Here is an 11,629-nt window from a genome sequence, read left to right on the forward strand (position 1 = left end):
GTTTATTCTTGTAGCCAAGGGACCCATAAGGTAAAGCAGTGACAAATGATATGATGCAAAGTGATGATGAACTGTCACTGATTTTATACAGAAGACCAGTTGTTTATGCCAGATAGCTCTCAACGTTTGAAAACTTTCCCAAATATTTTTCAGTCTTTTCATGTTTGTCTCCTTGACCTTTTTTTAAAAAAATGTAATGATAACATACATGAGATGTGCTGACTTGGCTCTTTTCTATACAAATGTTAAGTCAGTGGTAATCAGGGTCTAGTCCACTGGACCTAAGAATCATAGACTTTTTCTACTGGCTGCATACACACCATACATTTAAAGCACATGAATTTCCCCAAAGAATCCCAGGAACTGTAGCTTGTTAAGGGTGCTAGGCATTGTAGTTCCTTTCTTTGGAGGGATCTGTGAGTTTTAAATGTCCTTTAAATGTATGGTGTGTACACAGCTCACATCTGTTGTACAATGACAGACAATGAACTGAAGATTCAAGCTATCATAATATAATAAATATTCAGAATTTAGATAAGGGTGGTTTGCTTATCCCCTTGCATTTTGTACTTCTCAAAGGAAAAGCCACCAAGGAGGGGGGTGACTTGGAGTGATGAGTTTGGCACTCACTCCTGATGCAAATTGCTTGTTCTAATAGACCCCCCCTCCCGAAACAGCTTTCCCTGTTGAACAAGGGATATAATGTTTAAGCACATCTGCTTGAACCATCTCATTTGGCCCATAGCAAATCCTTTTTCTTCATGTTAGTTACTGTTGTTGAAAGGTTTGGGCAGGGAGGAGAACAACCCTATGTGATGCATTTTTCAGGCCAATGTAAGGGACATAGCTTGTCAGCCAACTGAAATAGTGCCTCACAGAGTTTTGTGTGTGTCCTAGATTCTGACGAATCACCCGTAGCAAGAGAGCGGAATGTGATTGTGCATGCAAATCCAGACTTCTCTAATAACGTCAACAGGAGGTCAGGTACCAGAGACTCTGAGTGCCAGACAGAAGAAATCCTTATTGCTGCCCCATCCCGGAGAAGAATTCGAGCTCAGAGGGGTCAGAGCATAGTAGCCTCCCTGTCGCACTCAGCTGGCAACATACTGGTGCTGACAGACAATGGTGATCCCATGTTTACAACATCAGTAAGCAACCGCATCAGATCTAGGAGTCTTCCTCGTGAAGGTGCTAGAGCCAATGAAGGGGACCACATCTCTGGTGCCAAAATGTCAGCATACGATGCAGAACACTTTCTAGCAAGCCAAGAAAGGATTTCCACAAAGAGTAAAGATGTCATCAATACCCAGTGTTCACAAGAACACCATCCCATAGGTTTAACTTGTTCTCAGCATCTTCATAGTCCAGACTGTAATTCAAATGAGAGGGGGAGGTCAAGGTTGTCAAGGATGGCAGATTCTGGAAGCTGTGATATTTCATCAAACTCTGATACCTTTGGAAGTCCCATTCACTCCATCTCCACAGCTGGGGTTCTTCTTAGCAGTCACATGGACCAGAAAGATGATCACCAGTCATCCAGTGGGAACTGGAGTGGAAGCAGCTCAACATGTCCTTCCCAAACATCCGAAACAATTCCTCCTGCTGCCTCTCCCCCACTGACTGGTTCTTCACACTGTGATTCAGAATTATCCCTGAACATTGCCCCTAATGCCAATGAAGATTCTAGTGTCTTCATAACCGAACACTACAGTGATCAGCTAGATAAGGTTAGAGGACACAGGACAAGTTCTTTCACTTCCACTGTAGCGGATCTACTCGATGACCCTAATAACAGCAACACGAGTGACAGTGAATGGAATTTCTTGCATCACCACCATGATGCATCCTGCCGCCAGGATTTCAGCCCTGAACGCCCCAAGACAGACAGTCTGGGATGTCCAAGTTTTACAAGCATGGCCACATACGATAGTTTTATAGAGAAGACACCATCTGACAAAGCAGACAGTAGCTCACACTTTTCAGTTGACACTGAAGGCTATTATACCTCCATGCACTTTGACTGTGGTCTCAAGGGAACTAAAAGTTATATTTGTAACTATGCAGCTGTGGGCTTCGAGAGTGGCCAGAATGCAAGCGTTGCTTCCAATCTCACTAACTGCGCCTGGCAGGATTACGTAAACCATAGGAGGCAAGGAAAGCAGAGCATCTCTCTAAAGAAACCAAAGGCAAAGCCAGCCCCACCAAAACGCAGTTCATCTTTAAGGAAATCTGACAGCAGCATAGATCTTCCTGAGAAGAAAGAACCAAAGATAAGCAGTGGGCAGCAGCACATGCCTCACACTTCCAGGGAAATGAAGCTGCCCCTCGAGTTTTCAAACACACCTTCGAGAGCAGAAAACACTAGTCTGCCAAGCAAGCAGGAACTCACCTGGGATAATCAGGAAGAGAGCGGATTAAAAGACCCTCCATTTGACACCATGGACATCCCATCCTTTAAAGACGAAGGTGCTGAACAATCTCACTATGCAGATCTCTGGCTTTTAAATGACTTGAAATCGAATGACCCTTATAGGTCTTTATCCAATTCTAGCACTGCTACGGGTACTACAGTCATAGAATGCATAAAGTCGCCAGAAAGTTCTGAATCACAAACGTCACAGTCTGGATCAAGAGCCACCACTCCCTCCCTCCCTTCTGTTGAGAACGAGTTCAAATTGGCTTCCCCAGAAAAGTTGGCTGGCTTAGCTTCTCCTTCAAGTGGTTACTCAAGTCAGTCTGAAACACCAACATCATCTTTTCCTACAGCTTTCTTTTCTGGGCCCTTATCCCCAGGGGGGAGTAAAAGAAAGCCAAAAGTACCAGAAAGGAAGTCCTCATTACAACAGCCTTCTTCTAAAGATGGCAACGTATCTCTAAACAAAGATCTAGAACTTCCAGTTATACCTCCTACTCATCTTGACCTAAGTGCTCTTCATAATGTCTTGAATAAACCATATGCTCACAGACACCAACTACATGCTTTTAATTACAATAAACCGAGTATGGTAGAAGAAGCACTGAACTCCAATCCTCCACAAGCCCTTGCAATCACACCTTCAGTTCTGAAGTCTGTACATCTTCGATCCATTAATAAGCCTGAAGAAGTGAAACAAAAAGATCATACAGAGCTCCATGTTCAAGGAAATACTTTATTGGTTACTGCCATTTCTGGTAAAATGAAGCCACATGTAAGCAAGAAGCAAATATCACAACAATACTCCATGGAAGAGGCCATTGTGTCCTATGTTGATGTATCTCCAGTACAGATAACCCCAGAACAACTTCACATGGCTAACAGTTTGTCTTTCAGTGAAAAGAATACCTGCAAACAGATGGTGACCTCAGGAAATGTGGGTGCTCCAACAGCTAAATATGTAACAGATCAAATGCATCGGGTTCATGATTTTTTACTAGAGAGTACGCTAAGTAAAGCCTGTGGCAGTTCTGCTGAACCATTTCCACAAGGCTCAGATGACCTTTCAAGCAATTCTATTGGGAAAAGAACCACATATGGATCAGAGCAGGAGAGGCGTCTTGACCTTGTGCAGCTTCAGCAAGAATTACCTGCATACCGTGAACAAAAGTTGGAATACGAACCTATACATGAAACTATGTCCCAGTCTGGCCCCGCAGGTGGGGGAACAGACATTAGTCATCAGCTAAAGCATCGGCTTGATCCAAGTCAACATGATGACAAAGTGCCTGGGAATATCAGCTATGAATCGGAGATCTCAACTGTAGATTCACTCAGTGAAAAATCATCTGAGCAGGAAAACGAAATTGTGTCAGGTATTCCAACCAAAAGTGCCTCTGATGAGAGTGACAGCAGAGCAGCTGAGTCACAAAGGACCCCAGATGATGATGTCTTAAAAGGTACGTTCGTAACTATTTTTGTTCTGTTTGAGTGAGATGGCTTTCTGTGGTGGCAGTTCACAGAGATCAGCCAGCTGACAGCTCCATTTATTTTAATGGGGCTTTGCCAATACTTTTCAGCAGAGAGAGAGAAAACCTACCATGCTTTCCAGAAATATATATATATGTGTAGGAATGAATTTGCATTTCTTTTTATTGCAGTTCAGCTGTGAAAAGAGCAGTAACCCTTTATAACTAAGCATTATTTTGACAGATCATCTAATATTTAGACTAGATTGTCTAGTGCCTGTCATTATACTACCAGCTCCATTAATTGAGCAAGTAGATTACATTAACCAGCTCTATTGTAACGTGTGGGAGTGTTTGATTAAGTCTCAGTAGGTCTTCTCTTTTTGTTTTGAAGAATCTTCCCCAAGTGATGATTCCATATTCTCACCCTTAAGTGAAGATTCTCAAGCTGAAGCAGAAGAAGCTTTTGTGTCTCCAAATAAGCCTCGAACAACAGAGGATCTATTTGCAGTTATTCACCGGTAAGCTCATTTTAGGGTTATTAAAAAAAGCAAATGTGCTATTTTCATGGCAATAGGAATAGACCTAAAGTAAATCAATCAACTATTCAGAGCAGCGGTGATAAACTACTAGCTTTGAAATGTGGATTCTTCAATCCCCTGCACAGGAATGTTTGTAATGGTCTTCATGATATGCCTCATTTATGTTTTTCTAGTTGTCATTCATGAGCAACAACCTTGTTACTGGGAGTTAAACTGAGGACAGGGTGAAGAAAAATTGGATCAACAGGTCCAAGTAGCAGTCAAGAGAGGAAACAGGAATGGGAGAGGCTGACTTTCCAAACTTGGTGCAGACATAGCGGATTTGCAATAAACCTCTTCCAGCTGCTGTTAAGAACCTGCTCTGAAGACTACATGAGGGCTGTGTAAATGCATGGACATATGCACATATATGCAGTGCTTTCTTCTGGGGGGGACGCAGGGGTACACACACCCCTAAACAATTTGTGAATCTAAGTTTGGCTTCATTGAGGGGCAGCATTTCAATAGGAGTAGGAAAATAAGAGTATACCTAAACATTCTTTTAGGAAAAAAACACTGCATATATGTATGAGATCTGCAATAGCACTGCTAGGTCTCCCCGCCCCCTACTTGTTTTTGAGGCGGGACAGAAATTATTTTCAGATTCCTATGTTGGTCAGAAGCTGATCCCCCTCTCTACTGAATGGAGGACAGGGAGCTGTGTGAAGCCTGACCCTTGGAATCCTAGTCATCACCCTTGTGATTTCTGAGCCTGTTAGGCATTGCTCACTTATATTTGTTTCTCCTGTAAATACACTGGTAAATATATTAATATAGTTCAGTTTTATAGAGGAAGCTGTTTACTGTCTATATAATTGCAAATATCTTGTGATCTTGCTCAGCAAAAACAGTATGAGACAGGTATCAAAGCTGTGAATATGATGGCTTCTTCCCTCCCCATTACAGCTCAAAAAGGAAAGTTCTTGGAAGAAAGGACTCTGGAGAGGTTTCTGCAAGGAACAGATTGAGAGCTTCATCTAGTACTAGCAGCGTGTCTTCTAGTGCCAGCAACACATCACCTGCGGCTTCAACTAATGTTCCCCCTACAACTGGTGCAGCAAGCCCAGCAAGCAGCCAGCGATCTCCTGGGCTTATTTACAGGAATGCCAAAAAGTCCAACACATCTAATGAAGAATTCAAACTGTTGCTCCTGAAAAAGGGCAGCCGGTCTGATTCTAGCTACAGGATGTCAGCCACAGAGATACTAAAGAGCCCTATTTCACCCAAATCTCCTGGAGAACTAATTGGGGATGCTCTTCAAAATGCTGATGAGTCTCCCCAAGCCTCATCAAGTGCCGAGGCATTAGCTCCTCTCTCTCCTTCCACTCCAAGAATGAATGCAGAAGGGATTTCCTCAAAAAGCTTTCCAACATCAGCATCTTCTAGAGTGGGGCGGTCACGGGCACCACCGGCAGCCAGCAGTAGCCGCTACAGTGTCCGCTGCAGACTGTACAACACCCCGATGCAAGCCATTTCCGAAGGAGAGACTGAGAATTCCGACGGGAGTCCTCATGATGATCGATCTTCTCAGAGTTCCACATAGGCTACACCTGGGCCAGAGCACACTTCTGACTGTTAAATGGGAGGACTCTGCAATCACTTGGCTCACCTGACTATAAAAGGCTAATTCTATAGCAGTCAAATACCATGCAGGGCAATATTGATGCTTGAAAATGCTAAGGGTTGCTTAAGAGACTGGGAGAGGAGAAGATGATCTGTAGCTATTTATTACTTCACATTTTTCTATAAGTAGAAATTTACTAAATGGTTAACTTTCATTTCATTTGTCTTCATGTTTCTCATTGTCAATGTAGATTTACATTATCCAATTTTCAGAATTCCCTCTGCCCCTCCAAAGATGTCATTTAGGATCAAAAACATTACCTTCACTGTTGTGCTTCCCTAGGGAAAAAACATTAAATTGCTTGAGGAATTGGTATTTTTTTACATTAAAATGAACAGAAACAAAATTTAGAAGAAATGAACAAAACAGATGTACATATCCATATTTTTGATAAACATGTGTAAATAGAATTATCAGAGAGAAAATTGGTTGGTGGCAAACGATAACCTTGTTGAAAGACAAAAAAGGATTAAAAAAGGTACTGACTGTATTCTGTGAATACAATTTTAATATCAAACATAATTTACATATCTACCACTTGTAAATGAATAATGAAAGCCTCTACCACAAATTTAACCCTTTAATTTGGGAAAATCTGAATAAAATATTATTATAAGATTAATTTGATATTATCTGATCAATTTTCTTTCCAAAAGTGCTGTTCCAAACAAGCTAATTTCGAAGAGCAGCTTGTGGCAAGAGGCTTATTGGCAGGCACTACAAATACACAAACTGTTTATAAACCAGATTTGCAGTTGAGGCTTCTCCCAACCCCCTGCCAAGAATCTAGATAAGTGTAGTTAGTCAGACTGCAGTTGGTAAAATGAGAATAATATCAGTCTCTTAAATCAAGTTAATCCTATTGTCTCTTCCCAGACATCTTCCTCCCCATCGTATTTGGCAACCTATGGGGAGTGCAATTTATATAGCAAGGAAGGCTCACAAAGATGATTCCCTCAGTGTGTCTTCCTTTGCATGTAAACAGCAAAATTCAGAAGCATGGGGGGGGGGGGGCAGGGACTTAGCAGTCCAAAGGTTGCCCACACATGCCATAGAGACTCATAGCCCCATTACACAACTACAACTCCAGGATTTCTTGGGGGAAGCCACATCAGTTAAACGGATTTAAGTTTCTAGTGCCTCCATAACCATAACAACAAGAAGAACAACAATTGTTCGGGTAAAAAGCACACTTTAAATAGGAAAATAAACACCTCCCCCTCTTCTAAATGCAAAATATGAGCTGTCAGACTTTACTCTGATGTTTGACACTTAATTTGAACAATGACTGTAAAGAGGGGGCAAGTATAAAGAAATGTTTTCATATTACTACTACTACTAGGCTGTTGGGTGACCTAGTCATAACCTGGTAACGTAAATCTTGAAACAAGATTAGTTTCATGTTCATAAAGTAAATAACTATTAAGCATGCAACAAATGCTCTTGATTCATCAATAAAATTGTGTAACAACTTTTCAGTGAAGCTTTGTGCGGACAACATTCATGCTACCTAAATATTTAGAAAATGACACTGTGAAAAAAATAGCTGAGGAATAGGTGTATGTATGCATACTTTATATAGCTTACTAAACTTGGAATGGGGAAGCTCTTTGGTCTATTACGCCAGCCACATACAGCTCAGTTTCTTTTGGTCCTGGCTTTACCAGAAATGCTTAACAGGGTGGGAATATATAGTGGGTGGGGTGGAAAAGGAATCCAAGCAAATACTTTGAATAAATGAAGGCAGGGAAACAAAAGCTGGATTACTTGAAGTTACTTGAATTTTCTTGTCGAAAAACTAGGAGCAAAAACAAATTGATATGAGATCAAGTACAACAGGGGTTTTAAAAAACACACGCTCATATGCACAAAACAATGTCACTATTTTTAGAATAGAATATTTTCCATAGATACATCAGTTTCCCCATTGCAATAGACTCCAAAATCAAATAGACATTCAGGCCCAGTTTTCTAAAATGCAGTCCATTGATATTAACTGTGGAATACAAATGCAGGAAGGTTTAGTGCTGAGGGCAGTTTTAAGGAGGAATGTGTTGTGCAGTACATATTGAATCAAATGGCAGAATTAAGTTGATAGTCACTAGTAAGTCTACAAGTAAGTTGGCTTCAAGCAGAAATAAGTTTTACTAGGAATTTAGGAGTGGAAAGCAAAGGGAGGATTATTTTTTAGTTTGTTCATAAGGATAAGCTTAAATATATTGTTTGTAGTTGAAATGATTGAGCAAATAATAACATTCAAAATTACAAATTGTTGAAGTTCATCTTCATCGGGGGCTCGTGAAAAATATACAAGGTTTTCTTTTTTTAGGTTTTCTTATAGTCCTCCAGTGTGGCAAAAGATGAATGGTAAGCATGTGTGTAAAAAGACTAGTGAGAACAGGAAATCACTGGCCCTATTCTAAAATTTGCCATGCTGGCAAATAAAGATTTAGGATGGGCCATCTGCACTTCTGAGCCAGTATGTTGTCACTAAATGTGACAACATTCTGGCACACTGCAGAGATGTTATGGAGGTGGAGTAGGTAGATACGCTGGGGCAGACATTTAGGATCTGGACTGCTATAAGCAAAACCTAACCTAAATGTTTGGTAGGGATGTGTAATAGAGAGGTGTTAGTTAGTATTACAAGCAAGTCTAATGGTGCAATCCTATGCATGTTGTATCAGAAGTAAGTCCCATAAAGTTAAATGAGACTTACTCCCAGGAAATGTATTCAGGATTGCAGTCTAATAGAGCTACTAAGGAAGCTCTAAAAAGTGGTCAAATAGCAAGTGAAGTAGAAAGCATTAGTGGGTTGACAAGATTCATGTAGTTTTAAAAAAAGAAAAGAACAATATAATAAATTTGATATGGGAGGCAGAAGTGCCATTTGAGGCCACTTTTCAATTACTGCCAGAGTACCCTTACAAACTCCTGATGCTAAGACAACTGAGTCTTAACTCTTGGTGCTAACAATGGAGCATCACCAATGGCATTGCTTCAGTGTCACAGGCAGAAATATCACCACCACATGTTTAGGATCCAAGTGCCAAATTCATTTGTTTAAAAAATGCTAATGTGTTTTATAGCAAAACTGTTATAGAAAACAGCTGAATTGGTTTCTCCAAGATGTCAGTCTTGCAGGTGCCATCCACAGTGCACTGAGGCTGGCGAACGCCTCCATTGTGGATAACACTCCAAGGCATTTAATGATTTCGTATTGATACCACAGAGAGCTATATAAATATAGAGAGATATATTTAAAAAAAATACATGCAACTTGAATTAGAAGGCAGTGAAACACCTTCTTATGTAATGCTCACAAAACTATCATATAAAAAACTTATTTTGTTTACTCAAAAATCTATGACAAAGTGTTTCTATTTTCTATTTATCAGATTAAAAGCCCAAATGAATATGGATTGTAAATCCACTTTAAAATATATATATTGGCAAACAACCCCTGATTCAGCAATAGATGGTTGGCAAATGGAGCTCTGCTGCCCACAAGTGTTGCTCCCGTTAGAACTGAGGATGGGGCATAACTTTATGCACACAGTGATGCCCTTTCATTGACGTTAATGGGAATAACCAGCAATAGCTCCTTGCCTGTGTATGAGTGCATAGATCTCTGGACCAGGGTGACAAAATTTGGAGATAAAAACAACCTAAATCAACAATCTTATGCACAGTTTCCTGAGAGCATGCCCCATTGAATGCAGTGGGACTTACTTCCAAGTAAACATGCGTAGGATTGTGCTCACAAGTAGTGTCTTCAGAGCCCTCAAAACACATCCCATCTTGAAACAGGGTATAAACACATAAGTAATTTGTGAGCCATCATTCCAACTTTCAATTATGTTGTTTGCACTGATGTTACAAGAATGGTTTTTGAAGTTATGCAGCTGTTTGTTTGATCTTTTCTTTCAATAACATTTTTTCTTTCCTATTTTAATATTGTGGCAGCATAGAGAATATGGATTAGCTGAAGCAAATAAAGCATATGTTTGCATTTGCCAAAGGTCACTGATAGAGTGCATTTGCTGCAATTGTGGCAGATTTAGAGAAATACTGTAGGTTATGACTTAAAAGTAAAAAAAAAAAAAACAATTAAGAAGGTTACAGTGTAACTATTTTGGTACTATCACCAGTTCATGCTGGCAGAAGAGACAATGGTTTATGGACTTGCATCCATTTTGTATTTTTGTAATATTTGTAAATATGAACTTTTTAAATTGTTGCAAAGATGGTTTCTTTTGTAAAATGTTTTCAAAGTTTACATTAAATCCAAGCCTTTGTATATTTTAGAGCTGTGCAACACTTTAAGTCTTGTATTTATTTTTAGTAAAAACAGTGACAGTTTCATTGTGAACCCCCTCTCTAAAATGTGTCAGAAAAGTTTGATTATCTAGGAAGTGTGTATAGAAATGGCAAATAAACGTGACTGCAATTAAACTGCTCCATTCTCTTCGCTTCACTGCAGTCAATGCAAGAGCTGCACTGCTGGGTCAGCCCAAAGGTCTGCCTGATCCAACATCCCCTTTCCTACCACAGCCAACCAAATGTCTCTGGGAAGCTCACAAACAGGGGCATGAAAGCAACAGTCGTTCCTTACAGTTGCTCCTTACCAGATTGTGCTTCAAATGTATGCCTCTTCTAAATCTGGAAGTAGACTACAGCTCTCCTGATCTATCGCCAACGGTAAGTCATATAGTACAATCCTCTGTATGTCTGCTCAGAAGGAAGCTCCATCCATTGAGTTCAGTGGGACTTACCGCCAAGCACATGAGAACATGATTGCAGCAGACTCCTCCACGGATTTGTCTAATCCCCTTTTAAAGCCACCTAAACTATAGGCCAGGGATAGCCAATGTGGTGTCCTCCAGATGTTAGACTACAACTCCCATCATCCCTCCCCATTGGTTATGCTGGCTGGGGCTGGTGGGTATTGTAGTCCAAAAACTTCTGGGGGGAACCACATTGGCTACTCTTGCTATAGGTCATCATAATCTATTGTGGCACCAGATTCCACAAATTCATTATGCATTGTTCAGATTTCATCTTTGCTCAGTATTATAATGTAGGAGTTTTGGATTAGGACCATTAGATGCAAGTTAAAATCCCAACTCGGCCACAAAGCATTTCTAACAGATACATGCTAGAAACAAGAAAATTAAGCAGAGGGTAAAGTTACACAAGTGTTCATCAACCAATAGCAGAGCCCCAGCTTCATACCACTTGCACACAGCGTCACCTTTATTATTCTGAATTTACTATTGCTATACTCAACCCTGAGCACTTGTGATATCAAACAAAACAAAAAAATCAAACTAAAACACCAAAACCAATTTCTTAAAAGCTATTTTACTCAGATTTTATTTTGTCCTTTTGTACCATTCCAAGTATAAATGGTCCACTTCCAGGGTATATGCAATCATATGCATGTTTAGTCACTCAGAAGCCTCACTGTCTTCAACAGGCCTTGCTCTCTAGCAAATGACTTCAGGATTCAAGTCTTTGTTCAAGTTATTGCTTACTAAAC

General features: G+C 40.3%; 1 protein-coding gene across 5 annotated transcripts in view; it reads left to right on the forward strand.

The window, feature by feature from the left end:
* The window catches only part of NHS (NHS actin remodeling regulator), a 239,617-nt gene extending 229,075 nt beyond the window's left edge, over positions 1-10,542 (forward strand). For all 5 annotated transcript variants that reach the window (XM_083734159.1, XM_083734158.1, XM_083734161.1 and 2 more), the window contains 3 exons: positions 898-3,873; positions 4,277-4,403; positions 5,370-10,542. In XM_083734159.1, coding sequence (XP_083590285.1) covers positions 898-3,873; positions 4,277-4,403; positions 5,370-6,006 — 3,740 coding nt within the window. In that variant the 3' untranslated portion in view covers positions 6,007-10,542. The remainder of the gene's footprint in view (positions 1-897; positions 3,874-4,276; positions 4,404-5,369) is intronic.
* Positions 10,543-11,629: the final 1,087 nt, after the last annotated feature.

The sequence above is a fragment of the Podarcis gaigeae genome (assembly GCF_964106915.1).
Source record: "Podarcis gaigeae genome assembly, chromosome: 4".
NCBI lineage: Eukaryota > Metazoa > Chordata > Lepidosauria > Squamata > Lacertidae > Podarcis > Podarcis gaigeae.